This window comes from Rhinatrema bivittatum, chromosome 8 (genome assembly GCF_901001135.1).
Source record: "Rhinatrema bivittatum chromosome 8, aRhiBiv1.1, whole genome shotgun sequence".
In the NCBI taxonomy this organism is placed as follows: Eukaryota; Metazoa; Chordata; class Amphibia; order Gymnophiona; family Rhinatrematidae; genus Rhinatrema; species Rhinatrema bivittatum.
The window spans coordinates 94,780,737-94,800,171 of record NC_042622.1 but is presented as its reverse complement, the minus strand read 5'-3'; the positions used below and the strand labels follow the sequence as shown (position 1 = coordinate 94,800,171).

The window sequence follows — 19,435 nt, the reverse complement described above, 5'->3', positions numbered from 1 at the left end:
GACACATCAAACTCGTACCGTGAGTAATAATGCGCAGTGGCCAATGCTGCCAACAAAACAGTGGACACCAAACTTTGTTTTCTCATCTCTTTTGGGTCTGACAAGAAAGAAAAGTACAGACTTTTCATCTCAGGCAACTCTCATCATGAGATCAAAGGTCTGGATGCTTTACATGGAGAGAAATGGAGTCTGTTGTGGCTGATGGTCTTTGAGCACTGTTGAACTGGAAATACTGGGAAGGTAATTTTCTGCTCATTGGCTTATTGTCCCAACAGGAATATGAAGAAAGCCTCCTTTCTAAAAAAAAAAAAAAAAAAAAAAAAAGTAAAAATATTTCATTGTATGGTGCTCTGGCAATCCCTTGGGATTAATAGGGTAGGGTATAAATAGAAATGATGGTAATAAATAACTAGTATGTGACTAATATCCAACTTGCCTGTATGTTGTTCTGGTAAATATTCTATATTTTATGCTAATTTTTCCCACTAAGCTGCTGTAACTATTTAAAGTACTCTCTCTACATACTCTTAGTATGAAAGACCTACACCATGAGCTTGAGTGTTCCTAGCACCCAGAGCATGTCAGTGTGATCAAGGAAAAATGAGAACCTCCCTGAGACCCAGCGCCATATTTATAATATGGCCTCATAATTCAGAGTTAGCGCACTAATTGATTCTCTACTCCTTGCTCAGAGATGTTCCAACCCTTCGCTGGGTCTGCCCTGGCACTGCCAGAGTTATAATCAGTTGGATTTTGTCTTATTTGCTAATTATATCTCACCGCAGTCTGCTATTGTGCTGAGAAAATCCAGGCATCATCCCTTTCTTCTTGAGGGTGGGCAATAGCATCTACGCCCCTTTCCACCGTGCACTCTTAAAATCATCCTAAAAGCCTCCCAACATTTTTTCAATAAAAAGCAAAGGGAAGGCTAAATGGTTCATAAAAAATTCTGAGTAGATAACTTTATGGCAACTTGTTTCTAAGTAATTGTTGCCAGCTTAAAAGCTCTTCCCCCCAAAAAAGTGACCTTAATATATTCAAGGTCATCTGCTTCTTTTACATTTTTCTCCTGCTGAAACATCTGTTACCAATCAACACCCAAAGTGGAAACAGACAGGCATTAGGTTCTTAGTGAAATTAACCCTGTGCCTGCTCACGAAAAAAGTTCTCTAGAACTGGGATTGTTTTCACTAGGGCTAATCCTGCATAGCCACAGCAGCATGAGAGGAAGGGGGTGAGAAAAAATAATAAACTGATGCAGGGGACACTTTCATGGCAGGTTTCCAGCTGCTAATTCGGGTTAGTCTGGCATGCTGCACAGCCAGATGTTTGGTCACTATGCTGGGGGTGACTGAAAGATGAACCAGGATTTATGGGCTTGAGGAGGTCTTGATTGCTTTGTCTTAGTTGTCCATTATATGGGACAAGCAGAAATATAGGAAGTCTTGATCTGGGCTAATCCAATTTTCCACCTAACTTATCCTAAGTGGAAAAGCTCTATCCCACTGATGGGGGGGGGGGGGGGGGGAAACATGGGCAAGGGACATGCATAAATTATATGACGACAGAACAAGAATATGGAATTCAGTTCTGTTTAAACTTTTGGTTAGGACAATTCGAATTTCTGAAAACAGTCCAGCATGATTTGAATCTTTATAAATATAATTTTTGCTTCAGCCAGCCTCTTTACAACACTAGTAACTTTTGTAACTTCTGAAGCAGAACCAAATGGGTTCCCTTTTGCTGTTTCACTTTACTGATCATCCCAAGATTCATAGGGTTTTTTCCCCACCCCCCCCCCCCCTAGTATTAGTGTATAATAAGTTATTTAATTAGTAAATCAGATTGTTAGACTGTAAGTACATGTGCTACTTCACACCACATACCAGTCACAGTGAGGTAGACAGGAATTTAAAATTATCCAGAGAAGATGTTAAGATGAACAAAAATTCTTGTAGCAGGTGACAAAATACAAAATTGACTTTGGGCCTGAAAGTGGGCAGCAAAAGGATCACCTTATTTTGTCATCTTCACATCAGGCACATCCGATGCAGTGACAGGAGCCCTGCAAGAACTCAGGACCAGGGTGGACATGCTGGAGCAGGTGAGCGAGTTTCTTGTCTAGCGAGGGAGCGTGTGTGTGTGTGTGTGTGTGTGTGTGTGTGTGTGTGTGTGTCATGGTGTTACAGGGGAAAGTAAGAGAACCTTTACCATTCACTTCAGTGCACCTGTGCCAAATGTAAATAAGAACAAACCTGATTTAGTGCCATTATTGTTTCATATCTAATAGGCTAAGGCAGTCATTGGCATGGCCTCTCTCTCCCATGCCCTTACCTTATCCCTCTGTTCATTTATAGGGCTGGATTTAGGGTCTTAAAGGAATGGGAAAAGAGCAAAAGAAAAGATAAAGGAGAAGAGAATGGGACAGTTAGGGCAACAAAAAAGGTGGGGAAGAGAAAGACAGTTGCATATTTCCCTTATCCTGTTTTCTACTGGGTTTTTTTCCTTCTGTTCTTCCCATTTTTTCTTTTGCCATTTCACCCCTTTATAACCTTTGAACATTTCTCTCTGTAAATACATTCAATATAAGCACAGATAGAGATATAGACATAATATGTATGTTTCTATAGAGAAGCTTTAAACATCCTACTCTGGCCCTGGCACATGTGATAAATCAGCACTTTTGGAGGCCCTCCAGCTGTGAGACTCTTCCGTCCTTGCGGTTTTTAGCGAGAGTTGAGTCGTACAGTTGCCAGACCTTCTTGGCAGATGGTCTCTGGCTGTCCCCAGCTGCCAAGCTCAGCGGGCTAAAATGGCAACCAAGGCGGCTTTTCTCTTTGACTCATGGCTGAAAGTTGGCTTAACAAATCCTTGTGCGGCGGGGGGGTGGGGGGAGTGCACTCATCCTCATGTCTTTCTTTCTTCAAGAAACTTCAGCTGCTTCTGGCTCCTTTCCACAGTCTGAGTCCATCAGGACTGGATGAGGACAGCTCAGACCTGACGAGTTGGCTGGCCCGCTCCTTCCAGCAGCTTGACCGAATAGACTCACTCAGCGAGCAGATCTTGTTCCTAGAAGAACGCCTGGAGACCTGTAAGTCTGATTATCTTTCAGGGTATTTTGTCCAAAAAGGGGGCAGGTTGCAGTCTTCATAGCCAATGCTCAAATGCAGAATTAGTCAAAGTTAAAATCCAGTCACCTTCATTATATACCATCAATAAGTAAACAAGGTAGCCAGCGCTGGAATGAGCCACTGAGAAACCTCCCCACTGCTGTTTTGCACAACATAATGCCTGTTCTGTACTCCTAAAAGCCTACAACTGTAAATATTTCTTAGCTTGCTCTGGTCATTTACTTTTGTATTGGTATTCTTTGAAATCATTTTGTCGGGCTACCATGGTTCGCTGGTTACCCTGCCTACAATATGACAGAAAGCTACAGATGTGTTTTCTCTTACTCAAAGTACTGGCTGAGAAGCTGGGATCAGCTGTCTTGCCAGCATGTAGATACATGGATATAGCACCACTGTACTACAGGATGATGCATTGCCTTGCCACTGTGTCTCATGCTGAGAAAAATCCTTACGTTCAATTGAGCAGGAGCAAAGGCCTTGACTTCTTCTGTGGCAATCACACCTCTTGATCTGAAGCACTATTTTCTCACTGTCTTTCTGAAAAGCAGACTCTTGTTTCCACTGAAAGAAGGTCTAATATTATCAGGTAACCAGAGAACAAATGCTAGGGCCCCCTTTCATTTGAAATGATCTATTCCAAGGCCACACAGGTGTCATGTACTAAACAGAGGTACCAGCAGAGCAGTGACTTTGCTTGAAAATTCTTTCAGATAGTTCCTATTCAGATTTTTTTTTTTTTGTGATTTGTAAATCTAACAAACAGCCTTGAAATTAATTGACTTAGAATGGAGTAGAAAGAGGTGGTGGGTTAGAGAATTATAGCTTGTGCTGTGGATTTTCTTGTCCATTATCTATGAAGTGTAGCCACAGTAATTTTCTGACTGTCTGGGTAAGCGTCTCATTTGAAAATAATTCACATCTGTTGAGCAGGAGGAGTCTCTTCCTCCCTGTGTTTTCCCTTGCAAGGTGGTCTCCCCCATCTGCGATGCAATAAATCACAGTCCCGGGATAGTGTTAGCTAGCTATTGTACTATAAATCTGTTGGTATTTATAGGATAACATCCCCAGCACTACTGCTAACAATGCAGTGAGAGTAACTGGTTCCTGTCTAGCCTAATAGAAGCAGCAGCTCATAACTCTAATTGTGTCCATACTGCACTGCTGGTGGCTGAATCGGGTGCTCTCTGAATACCAGGAGCTCCCAAAGCACAAAATAAGTGTCCTTTTTAAGGTGGCTCTTTGACTGATTAGAGTACAAAAAGGAAGCATGTGGGGTGCCTGTTGCTATTTGATTCCTGTCCTTATCTCTGTTCTGCCTTAAATTGCACTTTTTCACTGCACAGAGAGAATGGAGCATGAAGCACAGGATGTCTTCTCTCCTCCGGAGCTGCTATTATGTATTCCATTGGATTTGCACCTGCATCAAATTCATCCAGGCAGTTTACATGCAAGAACAACAGGCATAATTAACAGATTAAAAAAAAACCCACCAAAACTTAGAACCAGTAAAATAAACCACTGGTAGAAAGCCACACCCAACCATCCCTCATACTTAACAGTATACTCAAACCACTGTAGTCATAAAATCTTAGGGAAAGACAGGACCCACATGTCCTTCCTTAACTCTAGGTACAATTTAGGTATCTCTCTTACAAAGGGGCGGATTTTAAAAGCCCTGCTCGCGTAAATCTGCCCGGATTTACGCGAGCAGGGCCTTGCGCGCCAGCGCACCTATTTTCCATAGGCCTGCCGGCGTGCGCAGAGCCCCGGGACTCGCGTAAGTCCCGGGTTTTTTTGTCAGGGGCGGGGCCGATCGACGTGGCGTTTTGGGGGTGGGATGTGGCGTTTCGGGGGCGGGGCCGGAGGCATGGTTTCGGCCCGGGGCGGTCTGGGGGCGTGGCTGCGCCCTCCGGAACCACCCCCGGGTCTCGTCTCGGCGCGCCAGCGGCACGCTGGCGCACATGGATTTACGTCTCCCTCCAGGAGGCGTAAATCCGTGGACAAAGGTAGGGGGGGGTTTAGATAGGGGTGGGTTAGGTAGAGGAAGGGAGGGGAAGGTGAGGGGAGGGAACGGAGGCAAGCTGCTCAGCGCGCGCCGGCTGCCCAAAATCGGCAGCCTTGCGCGCGCCGATCCTGGATTTTAGCAGATACGCGCGTATCTACTAAAATCCAGCGTACTTTTGTTTACGACTGGTGCGCCAACAAAAGTACGCGAACGTGCATTTTTTTTAAAATCTACCCCAAAATGTTTAGTTGCTAAAAGCTAGGTTAAAAAGCCAAGTCTTCATCAGCTTTCTGAATTAAGGTAGCTAAGCCCTGAGCATCTTCCAGATGATAAGGCAGCCCATGAAAAAGGGGGCTGATAGCTGAATGAGGCACAACTGAGTTTGGTCCAGACAAATGGCAACGGGAGGAGATATCAACAATAGTTCCTGTTCTCCCAGGGCACTAAAGAACCAGAAGATCTGACACATACCTCTGAAAAGTATGAAAGCTAAAATGGGGAGATGGGTTTTAGCATCACCTTTCTTTATTCTTGTACTGGGATAGTCTGCCCACAAGACCAGTCTCCTTTGGAAGGGAAAACTCTCATACACATGCTGGGGTAGATTTTTAAAAATGCGCCTTCGCGTACTTTTGTTGGCGCACCAGTCGCAAACAAAAGTACGCTGGATTTTAGTAGATACGCGCCCCCAAAATGCCGCGTCGATCGGCCCCGCCCCCGACAAAAAACCCCGGGACTTACGCGAGTCCCGGGGCTCTGCACGCGCCGGCAGGCCTATGGAAAATAGGCGCGCTGGCGCGCAAGGCCCTGCTCACATAAATCCGGGCGGATTTACGCAAGCAGGGCTTTTAAAATCCGCCCCGCTTTGAACACTGTTGCTTAATGAGCCACTGTAACATACATGATGATCCATTGGACCAACCAGTTTGACCCAGTTATTCCTGTCCATCCTGCATGATAGGGGGTGACACACACTTTTTTTTTGCTTTCATTTGTTATAGACTTAATTTACTTTCATTTATTAAAAACAAAAACTACAAAAGGAAAAATTAAACCACCACCAACAAAGTCAAGCCTCCTTCAGAGAAGGGGGGGGGGAAAGCCCTGATTTTCCCCCTCCCTATCCATCCCCTTGAACCCTCTTAGTATATATTTTGTCTTCATCATGAGGCAGGTGTAATTTCTTCCTTCCAAAATAGCAGCAGGTAGACGCAGAACCAAACGCACCCCATTTTGTATGGAAGCTTTCAATAGCCCTAGGCAGACTCAGACCAAGGCTGCCACCATTTTATATGGAAAAATTCTATAAGATCATCTACTATCCTCGGTAGGTTAGCATACACGGTCCTATGCTTAATCCAACACGTTCACTGCTTCCTCTATTGTCTTATCACAAACCTTTTGTAATTTATTTAAACTACTGCCATAACTAGTGAGGGTGTGGCCTTGCGGGGTGGCATCAAGCCATTATGAACTGGCCTAGTACTAAGATGTTTGACTTCCAGAGTGTAGGAAGACCAATATTTTACTTCCTTGTCTTTTGTTTATCTGTTAGGTTCATGCAAGAATGAAAGCTAACTGGGATTCATCAGCTCAAACAAATTGCCATGAACTCATTTATGGACCTGCACCAAAGGTGGATTTTACAGAACTTTGTTTCCATATCAAATAACATCTTGAATGAAGATGACTGATATGAATAGCATGCTCTTTGTGAAACAGTGGGACCACAGTACTGGATCTGGTTCAGGTCCCATATGCCCTTGGTTTAGAACTGAAAGTATTATTGGCATGTGCTGTATGTATAATAGAGCTACAAGTCATTCTGTTATTTTCTCACAGCTCAAGGGGTGAGGCAGCCTAATGCCTGTACACCTAAGTATCTGATTGGTAGAAAGAGTTAGACTACTTCTGAATCTAGTTTATGGAATAGCCCCTACGTTTGGGAACAGGCAGTCAATTGAGCATTCTGATTGGCTGCATATCCCCACCAGCTAAATAAACTGTGGGAAAATGCTTTCAGAGTAGATCTGCTCATAGGAAACAAACTATGATTGATCCAAGTTAAGACTAAAGCAACCAGGCATGTACTATGATCATGCTGCATAGTGCACCCCTTTAAAAAGGGAGGTGGGAACGGCAGAGATGGGAAGTGTTTTCTTAGTAGCCCTCTTGGCAATAAATTACTGAAGATGTAGTATGTATGCTATTATCCAACATCACTAGGAAGACTTGACACCTTTTTGAGCTGTGAAAGGGAGAAAAAGCAATTGCAAACTGAAATGAGAAAGATACGAGATCCACAACCTACATGCTAGTCCCTGGCTCTTCTGCTGAATAAAATTGTGACTGAAGAGCATCAGAAAAAACCCCATAACCTTTCATCGATGTTATAGCTTCCCTTTATTAGTAGTCATGATTCACATTGAATCTGAGCAGTCCACAAATTAGAAAGAGGGGACTCAGAGAGAGTGCTGAATCTAGAACACAGGTACTGCTCTTGGTCTTCTATTTACAATTCTAGATATGTTTCTTTCCTAATGCATACAGTGATATGTATTGAACTAGAACACAACACAGTCCAGTTATGGTGATGTACATACTCCATGGTGCTCCTTTAATGCCACTGTAAGTCATCTATTACTGAACATGGTCCTCTAATACTCACAATTGGTATATTGCTACTTAGTAATGTAAACCGTTTTTATAAAATTAAAGTATTTTACCAACCAAAATCTTGCTAAAACAAACATCTGCTACTCCTGCTCACAGGTATACTATAAACTGAAACAGTCAATTGGAGAAAAAAAAAATCCATTAACTGAGCAACCAACCAGAAAGAAGTCTGACTCACATTCATTGGTTGCTATTCATGTTGACACAACACCAAAGACCCAGAAGACAGAGCCTATGCCTACTACCTTACTTACAGGCCGATACAGTAAAAATCGTGGGAGAGCGGGCGAGCACACAGGCCACTCTCCTGTGTGCAATTCAGTAAATAAAATTATTCAAATTAGGGCCTGTGGTAAAAAAAGAGGCGCTAGGGACACTAGCGCATCCCTAGCACCTCTTTTTGGACAGGAGGGCAGCTGTCAACGAGATTGAGCATCCAGTTTTCAAGCCGCGGGCCGATTTTTAAATGTTTTTTTTAAATTTTTGATTATTAACTTTTGGGACCTCCGACTTAATATCGCCATGATATTAGGTCTGAGGGTGTACAGAAAAGCAGTTTTTACTGCTTTTCTGTGCACTTTCCCAGTGCCGAGAGAAATTAACGCCTACCTTTGGGTAGGCGCTAATTTCTGAAAGTAAAATGTATGGCTTGGCTGCACATTTTACTTTCTGTATCGCATGGGAATAACTAATAGGGCCATCAGCATGCATTTGCATGTTGCGGGCGCTATTAGATGTGGGGGGGGGGGGGGGTTGGATGCGCGTTTTCGAATAAGGGGTAAAGCTAGCGCGTCAAACGTGCGTCCAAATGCGGGTTAACAGTGCGCTCCTGTTAGAGCACACACCCATACAGACTGCTGGAGTGTGAATTTGCTAGAATTTCTGTCCCAGTACCAGGCATTTTCACTGGAAAGTCATGGCTGGGAATGCTAGACACAAGCACAACATCAATAGGTCAACTGAATGCTAGGGTTAGTGCACTACGTTATGACCAGTTTAATATGCATTGTTTGTATGCTAAAACCTTACCCTTATAACATGGGAAGTAATTTTAGCACACAAAAATGTGCTAAAATTAAAATGCGGATTTAGGCGAGCAGGGCCCTGCGCGCCGGGAAGCCTATTTTACATAGGCCTACCGGCGCGCGCAGAGCCCCGGGACTCGCGTAAGTCCCGGGGTTCTCCGAGGGGGGCGTGTCGGGGGCGGGCCCGGTCGTCGCAGCGTTTCGGGGGCGGGTACGGGGGCGTGGCTACGGCCCGGGGCGGTCCGGGGGTGTGGCCGCGCCCTCTCTACCCGCCCCCAGGTCGCGGCCCGGCACGCAAGAGGCCCGCTGGCGCGCGGGGATTTACGCCTCCCGGAGGGAGGCGTAAATCCCCCAACAAAGGTAAGGGGGGGTTTAGACAGGGCCGGGTGGGTGGGTTAGGTAGGGGAAGGGAGGGGAAGGTGAGGGGAGGGCAAAGGAAAGTTCCCTCAGAGGCCGCTCCGATTTCGGAGCGGCCTTGGAGGGAACGGGGGTAGGCTGTGCGGTTCGGCGCGCGCCGGCTATACAAAATCCATAGCCTTGCGCGCGCCGATCCAGGTTTTTAGCAGATACGCGCGGCTCCGCGCGTATCTACTAAAATCCAGCGTACTTTTGTTTGCGCCTGGAGCGCAAACAAAAGTAGGCTATTCGCGCTCCTTTTAAAATCTGCCCCTAAGTGAGAAGCAAATAAAACTGAGCTCATTTTACCAAATTTTCCATGTAAAAACAGGGTATTGACCAACATATTAAATGACTTCTAATGCAGCAACATGTACTAAAAAGTAGTGCACTTTTTCCATTTCCAACTTAGCACTGAAACTTTTATTTCACAAGGGCTGCAGTAACATTTTAGCTTCCATTTATTTCTATGGGAAGTGAATAGAGGGTGAGGGGGATTCCCTCTGGCTCGAGAGGCCTGGGCTGAAGCCTCTCTGCATTGGAAAACCCGTTTACATGGGACTGGACCAGAAAGTTTCTAGTTTTATTTAATCACGGGTTAGAGTCAAGTTAAAATTTCACTTCCATTTCTAATTACTGATGTTAAAAGAAGGCAAGTACATTTCAAAGTTTAACTTTATTTCAATTTTAGCATGCTATTTCTGATTTACTAAAGCTTTTCTCCCATTCTGTGTCTATGGGAAAAGTGCTTAGTAAATCAAGCTCTTAGAGGCAGATTTTATAAATCTGCGCACACGCATACTTTTGGTCACGCACCAGGCGCGAACAAGAGTACGCGGGATTTCAATAGATACTCGCGTAGCCGCGCTTATCCATTAAAATCCGGGGTCGGCGCGCGCAAGGCTGCCCAAAATCGGCAGCCTGCGCGCGCCGAGCCGCGCAGCCTGCCTCCGTTCCCTCCGAGGCCGCTCCGAACTTTCCTTCGCCCTTCCCCTACCTAACCCACCCCCCCCCCCCCGGCCCTATCTAAACCTCCCCCCTACCCCTATCCCGAAAGTTACGCCAGCTGCCGCAATCCATGTTCCGGTCCGGGGGCTGGTCCAGGGGCGGCGCGCAGGGGGAGTTTGGGGTAGGTTTTCGGAGGGGTACGCGTGTAACCCTTTGAAAATCTACCCCTTAGTGTACAATGTTTAATTATTGTGGGGTGTGCATCTCATTTGATTATTACATCTGAAGTGTAAAAAAAAAAAAGAATAAGAGTTAAACATTTAGCACTGATTTTTTTTTTTATCAGTCTTATTGCATCATCTTGAACATAACATTTTTATTCCCTACTTAACAAGGACATTGGCCATTAAAGAAATCCAATAAAGCTCCGAGGCTTTTTTTTTTTTTATAAGAAAATTTACTCTATTTCCACAATGATATTTTTAACGCAAATAGTTTTTCTAGCATTGATTGTAAAAAATATATAACTTAAAATATATTATATTCCAACAATTGCATCAAATAATTTTATATATACGATTGGAGAAAAAGTGAATGAAAAGAGAACACAGCAAGAGACAACCAAATCCCTGAGATGGACACACTATCCCAAGAAATGTTTTTATAATGTACAAAACTATTGCTTTGCCTTTAACAAAGGAGAAAAAAAAAATATTCACCAAGTCAATGACTTCCATCCTTTACTGGGGCAGTGGGGCTTCTTCAGAGGGGGGGAGGGGTACTGAATGCCCCCTGGCCAGCAGAAGAGTTTACAATAACCATTACTGTACTAACACAGATTAGGTGGGATTAACGAGGCTGCCGCTCCAGCCCTACTGTGGAAGCAGCTGCAGCGTGCGGCTGGCCACGTCCAACAGAATGTGATGTAATTTGATAGGGAAAGCCCAGCTTGAGCGGCCCCCTACTTTGTTATAAACGTGTTACAAAACATTCATGTAACACCACAGTTCCACCAATATTCACTGGGCTGTTACCTGGCCAAGCTTCTACATGTCAAAGGACTGGGTTGATTTTTGTTTTCACTAGTTTTAAAAAATGTAACACTAGAATGCTTGGAGGAAGAAAAAAATAATGTATAACACTTTCTGTGAGGTATTTCTATGATTGTTTTAATCTGTTCTCCAGCAGCACACCCACACCCCTCTCTAGTACTGTCCTTGTCTCCCCAGAAAGTCACTGGGACAGTGACCAAATATCTGTTTTGTAATTTAATTCGTTTGGTTGTCAATTACACTTTTTTTTTTTTTAAACAGTATTGTTCATCAAAACCAATATATCAGAATCTAAACCAGTGCTTTACCATAGCTGGTCAAATATGGCCTACATGTACAATCCCTGCTGGGTACGACTATTGTGTGGCACTCTACACCACCAAGAACTCACTTTAAAAAATATCTCCTCTTATCATTTTCAGTATCTTACAACTCAGGGCAAGATGAAACAAGAGGGGCCTGGGCCCAGTAATCCAAAACATTTTAAAGAAATTCATTTTTAGGAAAAAAAATAACTTTCTCCCTGCCAGTGGCGCACACTGAACAGCCTTTTTATAATAAGGCCATAGGCCCAGCATGTTAGCCTTGTGGGTGCACAGACTAGCGCTGGTGACCTTAAATAAGACAGCATGAAAATCAGCCTTGGGCTCTCACTAATCATGACACTGATTCAACAACTTGGCTCTTCTGCCTGCGGTGTAGATTCTATCATTTCTTTCTGGTCTCAGGGAAATTGAGCATTGCCTTCTCCCAAGCTGTTCCACACACGCCACTTTGCTCACAGTCAGGTCACTCTACAATAGCAGCTGTGTCATTTTAACATCCCCCACCAAGACAGACATATCAGATTCATTCCGAATCCACCTCTTGAATGATTAATGCTTTGGTAAAGAACACATTATAGAAAACACCTATTTACTTTCAATTACAAAAGTTTTTTGTTTCATGCCACTGGCTTCTGAATCTGCAGCCAGAAACTCTTCTCAGATATGTCAAATAAAGCTGTTACTTTACAGATATAAAGCCCCCATTAAAAATATACTGTTTACCAAACAATTGCCCAGATGTCAAATTATTGTGTTTATGAAGTTAAAATCAATCCTTGTTCCCTGTCCATCAGGATCAGCTGTCCCTGGGTGAACCACCAAGATGATCCATTCAGGCCCAAGGAGGGCAGCTACTGCTCAGGGGGCCCCCTAGTGGTCAAAAAGCAGTGCTGGGTGCACCTCAGAGGTAGCAGCCCTCCAGCTCTTGATCAAGCAAAGGGTGCTGCAGCCGACTGAGCATCCCATTTTGGGGGGAGGGAAGATCGATAAAAGGTAGAAAGACAAACCAAGGAACTCCTCAGCAGTGAATGCAGTGCGGCAGGTTACTCACTGTCATTCATTACACTGCCTTGTAAAGTCGAGACAGGACAACACGCATACGAACAGTCAAAGGTACGCAGGTAGGCCTTGTTTTGTCAAGCAATGCAAAAAGCATGGATTTCGCAGATGGAAATGACTAGCTGAAGCTGAAAAATGGCAACTGGCAAAACATCTCTCTGCTAAACCAATCCTCACTTTCTCCTGGCAGATGTGTTCTCTTGAAGTCAATTACACCTCTGCCATTCTGGCATCCACCGTGACCTTAGTACCTCACCTGCCAGCTCTGTGCAGAAGTGGGCGGCTCCATGGTCTAGAGATTGCTTTCCTTATTGAATGGTGCAGTGCTACAATGGCCTGAGGTTTCTGGAGGGTGGGTGCCCAAGAATAAGTCGCAGAACAGAACACACTGTGACATCACAAACACTGCCCCACTACTCCAAAGGTTACAAAGAAGGACAGGAAAAATAGGTCAGAGGGAGGACAGTGCATGTCGAAAGTTGCTGAATTAGAATCTTGGACTGAAGTTACCCAAGGTGGGATCATTGTATCAAGTTTTTTTGTGACTACAACCATGTGCTTCAGTATGCCTACCATTCCCTGTAATACAGCTTTGGCAAAGAGTAGTTATATGTTAGAATTAGTGCATGAAAGTCTTCAAGTATTACAGCCCCTGCCCAATCACTTAATACTTTCTAAAAGAGTCACTGCAACACTCGTATAGCAGAGGTAAATTGTATTTTGTTAGAGGTTTTGCTGTCTCCTGAGGTCCATCACCTAAGGCACGGCGTGGCATCTCTTGGCACTGGGAGGCTTGGGCACTGAACAGGCTCTCTCTGGATCCTTACTGTGCTGTCGGGGCAGAGCCGCTGTTCTCTTCTGCTTTGTTAGAGAGCTGGAAAAAGGTCCTTCTCATGATACGGTGGCACTTCTCTGTGAGGTCAGACACATCCTCGCCCGTAAGGCCCCTAGTCTCAATTCTGGGAAGGACCTCAACTTTAACGTTCCCTGGAAATTGCAAGAGAAGAAGAGAAAAACCTAATGCAGTTTAGCTTTAAGATGAGGGAGTGTCAATAAATAAGATGCATTTAAGCCGATTTGCTGCCATGCTTAAATTCACCTTAGTTACCGACTCATTTAAACACACACACTAACACTACAAGGTAATGAACATCCAAAAGAGATCCAGAGAACCCTTGGAACAGAAACCGAAGTGAGGTGCTGTGCAGCGTGGTCAACTGGTGCAATCAGGATGATAAAAAGCTATTTAGTTGCACTGTTTTTAGCAGTAGGCCACCTACTGATCTATGTTCCATTAGCTTTTCCCAGCACTGCTCGATGGGACAGTACCAGCATGCACAACACAACAGAAGCAAGCGAAACATGTACCTGTTGTAAAGAAGTTTCTCGCGTTGTTGTAAAAAGTGTGATAGGAAGCGTACACAACCGGAATAATGGGTACCTTAAAGAAAAGAGAGAGGAATGTAAGAAAAACCACAGCTCCCATTCGTTTCATTCTGAAATTTCATATAAACTTGACCACCAAAAAAAAAAGAATGATTTAAAAATTACATGCTTCTACCCTTTCAGCATTTTGCTTAGGCGTATGGAAAGCAAGCCAGGCTGCTGCTGATGGCGATGGAATGTGTTCCAGCAATTTTCAGTGGCTGGTGTACATGTCTTAAGATAAGCAGTTCCAGCTTGTTTTTCAGATATTTCATGGGCACAAAGGAGGTGACTCAGACACTACGTAAATCTTCACAGAAAAAAAAAAAAGCAGCACTCTTTGCAATGTCTTATGCTGTAATGTAATGGTCCTCAACAGAGTTCTCAGGACACACCCTGCCATTCAGGTTTTCAGGATATCCTCTGTGAACAGGCATAGGAAGAGTTGCATGCATTGTGGATATCCTGAAAACCCGACTGGCTAGGTGTGTCCCTAGGAGTAGGTCGAGAGCCCCTGCTATAAGGAATGTCCCCGATGAGGCAAAACAATGGAAGCCACGAGCAAGTACTCTGTAAGGCCAATAGCACACCTCAGGTCATGCACAAGGGGCTCTAGATAGTCCAAGACAGAGAGGAATCCTTCAGCTCCTCCTTCAAGCAGAGCAAATGCAGGACAAAACAGCAAGGGCTGCTTTTGGGACCCCCATTTCTTCTGGACTCACATGTGACTCTACCAGCCATCATGGTTTCTCCCCCACCCTGGGCTTGAATTGCAGGGCGGTCACCCTTCTTGACCACCCCTAGCAACACTCTGTCCCTCAGGTAATCCATTGCAAAACTTGGATTTTTTTTTTTTTCCAATGTATCAATGGATACATTGAAGAGCTTTATTACACATTTAGAAAATAAGGCAGATGTCAGACGAAAAAGGATAAATGAAAACACTTTCCATGGGGGGGCGGGGGAAGGAGGAATCAGATGGCTGCAGAGTTCTCCCACCAAGCAGCTTGCTCAGTTCATAAGACAAATGCCGATCTGTTTAATTGACAATGCAAGACATAACAGACAAGCATCACGTGATTTCCTGTGCAACGCCGACGCAGTGAGATCAAAGCAACAGCGGTGGTCCCCCACCCCACCCCATCCCTGGACTTCCAGCTTCGCCTGCACCCCCCAAAGATACAACCACCTTGTCAAGTTATCAGGAAGAATACAACGCAGTAAAATCTAACACAGCTGGCCAAGCCAGGGTCAGAACATGAGCTTTGTATCTGCCAGCCTTTTGGAGAAGGGCGAAGTGAAAAGACATAGCGCTGAAACGCCAGTGGTCTCACTACTTGTGCAAGTTCCCTCATACTACAATTTAAATATTTTTTTCTAATTCACATCTACACACCTTTCTCTATTTTTATATTGCACAGCATTTTCTAAGATGAAAATTATCTGCCAGCTTCAACTGTGGTATTACCTGATAATGAAATCCTAAGGTGTGTGTTTCATAGCCAGCTGTGGTTTTAAAACAGTATCCGCCATCATGGGCTCAAGAAAGAACAAAGGTAAGAAACTGCTGAGCTAATTCGTGCTAGCTGGGATGGTGGATTTGCACAACAGCTCCACAAGAACAGGTCCAAGGGCTACCGACTCAATTCATATAAGCCACCACATAGCTAGCAGGTCCCCTCCAAGACCCCAGAAGCTAAACAATTAAAGATGCTCGCTGGAAGCAGTTTTCTCAGCTTCTGACCCTTGAGAAATGCACAATAAAATACTACCTTAAGTTCCATTTTACCCATCCTTTCCACATACGTGCACAAATATTGCATCAAAACATCAGAGTCCTCTCTGTTGTTTTTCCTGTTTAATGGGATGAGATATGCTTCTTCACAGTCTGGATAAAATCGTGGATCATGCAATTGAAACCCTGATCGGCCCTTTTCTGCCGGTATTAAGATTCTGTGCAGGCAGAGGGCATAACCAATTATTTGTATCTAGGACTAAACCCGCCCAGAAGCCAGTTCCCTTTGGAAATCCTGATTCCCTCTCCAAGTTTAAATCAGCCACAAGTGTAGCATGTGCCAGATCCTAAAAGCAACCATAGGGACTGTGGAACCCGCACCAGCAAACTGACACCGTCTCCGAGAAGCCTTCAGGGAGTTATGCCAACTACCGCCTCCTTGTTTCCATTACTGTGTCATTTGCTTGTCAGAAAGCAGCAGGATATGCCGTGTGCCTCTCTCTCATTAGCCCATCATTGATCTTGTCACTTCACCTAGAGGCTGATTCTCAGGCAGTGCAAACAAGAGCATAAGGCGGCAGCAGCAGCAGCAGCAGCGTGAATGAATATACAGGTTGAGAACGAGAGAGTCACCGACTCCTGCAATGGGTTTTTCTCTTAGGGCCGGACTGCAGCCTGGCAGCCAGAATCAGGTATTAGTTATGCCACAGTCACACTGCACGGATCACGGAACCTCATTATGCTCTCACCGCTGTCCTTAGCTTTTCTTTCCCCCATGGATAGATGCAATTAGGATGCTCTAAGCTAGGATTCTGCAGGTGCAGAGGAACTGCAGCTTGCATTGAAATGGTAGGGACCCTGCACTAGTCACCACTAGCCCTTTGGGCCAAGCATCAGGTTATGCCAGTCTCCTGGACAGAGGGGTGGTCCTAAGGAGTTGCCTGGCTTTAAAAGAACTAAAAAGTCTTTGACAGTTCCAGGCTACTAATGGGACAAAGCAGCAATGTTATATGGAAGAGAGTTAAAAAGAAAATCAAATCCAAACCAAAAGGCCTTTATTTCCAGAGCACGGTGTCTTGGCTTTTCCCTCCGATCGCTGCTGGCTGTCCCAGACTTGCTGTGCTGCCAGGTGATGCCGGACCCTGGCCAGCAGAATCCAGCAGTAAAGCCTTGGGATCCCTCTCCCGTATGTCAGTGCTGCCACGACCCATGTTTATCCCATGCCTGGCAACAAATGTTTTCTTTTTTTTTCCCATTTTCCTTTTAATTACATTTATTTATGTCACCTCATCAGTTGACACAGCACTGTTCAAGAAGAGCCAAGCTATAAATCGTAGTACACAACACAGTTCCCTGTATGGTAACTCGTTTGCATGTTAAAAGGTTACATATAAAATCTTGGAAAGAGAAAATGTACTTGGGATTTTGGCTGCAGGGTTGTGTTGCGATGGCCAGAGCTGGACACGGTGGCAGCAGCTAGATATTGCAAGACACTGCCATCTAGTGGAGTAACTTGGGCCTGCCTTCTTCTGAGATGGGTCTAAGCCTTAGCTTTTCTACTGGCAAATGCATGAGAAGCAGCATCCGAGATTGCCTTCCTGACTGCATCACATGAGCAATATCATCAAACCGCAAGGACCAATCAGAGTGAATGAAAAAAGATGGAAGCTGTTGTCTTCCAACAATTTGCATGCTGCATGACGACAAACATGCTCTCCCATAAATCTTACACGTGCAGTTTGGCATGGTGACATGCACGTATCCTTGGCAGTGTAAGAAAGGAGGTCCTGGGGCTATCATTGTCTTTCTATGATTCAAACACGGTACTGTAGGTTTTTTCTGTGTTTCAGAAATTAGAACTGGAAGATGGCTATTAGAGGTGCCTCACCGGCTCCTCCTTTTCCCACATTCATTTCACCTAAACCAGTAAAATTCAGTGGTTTTGTTGGGAGAGTGTGGTGCTCAGCTGCCCACATCCCTCAGTGGGAAAACTGCTGCAGAGGTAGCACAACACTGCCAGGATGTGCCACGGCAAAAACTGATTTTAGTGGCAAGACACAAGGCCAGACCAGGGTAACTTTGCTACCACTGCTTGGGGAGAGCAGGAGCAGGCATAGTCAGCTCTGCAACCAAACCATTCCTGTATTTTCAGTGCCCCATGCATTCCTCCTGCTCTGCTACTGACATCGGCCCTCTCCTGCTCACACGGCCCAAAGCACTGGACGTGCTGAGACAATCGCCAGAAGGCAGCACTTCTCCAGGGGCTGAGGAGGAATTACTTTTTAAATTTATACGGTTCCCTTCCCAGAGAACATCTCTTATCATATGGGAAGGGGTCCAATAAGTGAGATGGATGTTTATGCTCAGACTGAACTGCCAAACATCGCTGATAATGTTTTTAGAGAGGCACAGACATGGAAAGGAGGGAGGCCACATAAAAGCACCACACAACCTTGTTAGTTTTCAAAGCACATAAAAAAAGAAAAATTGCTACAACTTGAAAAACTGTAAATTTATTTAAAAATTGCCCTCATCCCAGGTATAAAAATTTAATAATCCCTTTAGTGTAGAAGATACTCACGTGGAATGCTCTGGATGAGGGAAAGAGATCAACTTTTAACCCAAATATCTTGGGCTAGATATTCAGAAACCATTTAGACTTAACGCTTTACACTTAACTGCCTATAATCAAAAGAATATAGTAGCTGGTTAAGTAGCACTTAAGGAAAACAAAAACCCGCACATCATGGGTCTACAGCCCAAACCTGTCCCCCACCTCCCTCCTAATGAAGCTCTAAAGGCCCTGCAGGGCCAAACCTACTGCCCCCTCCCCAAAGCACCCCACCTAAGTTAAATAAACAAAAAAAAATTTCACGGCTGGGAGTCATTGTCGCTCAATCCCCCTCATGCTCTGCTCCTGGTTCCTGATATTTCCTATCCTAATGGTGCTCTCCAGGTCCCCCAGCCACTTAATTGCCCCCCCCCCCAACCTTCTCCTCTCCCTCCAGTACCTAACATCGCTGCAGTTCTTCAGCCCGGATCTTGGTCACGTCCTACCGCGATCAGGGCCCGATGTTACTGTAGTTGCTAGGCTGGGAACGTACGCCCATGTCGTAGCTGCCTAGCAACTACAGTAGCATCGGGCCCTGATCATGGTAGGATGCGACCACGATCTGGGCTGAAGAACTGCAACAATTTTGGGTACGGGGGGGGGGGGGGGGGGAAGAGAGGAAAAAGCCTGGGGTGGGCATTAGGTGGGTGGAGGACCTGGAGAACACCGGAAGCAAAGCGTGAGGAGAGGGATTGAGTAGCAATGACTCCCGGTCCTGAAATTGTTTGGTTTTTTTTTTACTTAGCGATGGGGCACTTTGGGGAGGGGGCAGTAAGTTCGATCCCACAGGGCCTTTGGCTCGAATAGGAGGAAGGTGGGGGACAGGTTTGGGGCTGCAGACCCACAATGTGAGTTTTTTTTTACCTTAAGCACCACTTAACCAGTGATATTCTTTTGATTATAGCCAATTAAATGTAAAGTTATCTGGTTAACCATAGCCGGATAGCCAGATAATGTTAAATCAGGGATATTCAGTGGAACACTTATCCCAGTGAATATCCAGGACATAAACCTAGCCAGATAACGTGTCCACTCAATGTCTCACT

General features: G+C 44.9%; 2 protein-coding genes across 7 annotated transcripts in view; one reads left to right on the top strand and one right to left on the bottom strand.

Moving 5' to 3' along the window:
* The window catches only part of EGFL7 (EGF like domain multiple 7), a 38,719-nt gene extending 30,716 nt beyond the window's left edge, over nt 1–8,003 (top strand). For 5 of the 6 annotated variants that reach the window (XM_029611082.1, XM_029611079.1, XM_029611080.1 and 2 more), the window contains 3 exons: nt 2,040–2,104; nt 2,929–3,091; nt 6,692–8,003. In XM_029611082.1, the coding sequence (XP_029466942.1) occupies nt 2,040–2,104; nt 2,929–3,091; nt 6,692–6,714 (251 nt within the window). In that variant the 3' untranslated portion in view covers nt 6,715–8,003. The remainder of the gene's footprint in view (nt 1–2,039; nt 2,105–2,928; nt 3,092–6,691) is intronic. The other variant, XR_003858080.1, reaches the window with a different exon arrangement.
* A 3,409-nt stretch (nt 8,004–11,412) lies between these two features.
* The window catches only part of AGPAT2 (1-acylglycerol-3-phosphate O-acyltransferase 2), a 35,793-nt gene continuing 27,770 nt past the window's right edge, over nt 11,413–19,435 (bottom strand). Inside the window, exons 5-6 of the mRNA XM_029612309.1 lie at nt 13,987–14,059; nt 11,413–13,605 (exon numbers count right to left, since the gene is read on the bottom strand). Of these exons, the coding sequence (XP_029468169.1) occupies nt 13,442–13,605; nt 13,987–14,059 (237 nt within the window). The 3' untranslated portion in view covers nt 11,413–13,441. The remainder of the gene's footprint in view (nt 13,606–13,986; nt 14,060–19,435) is intronic.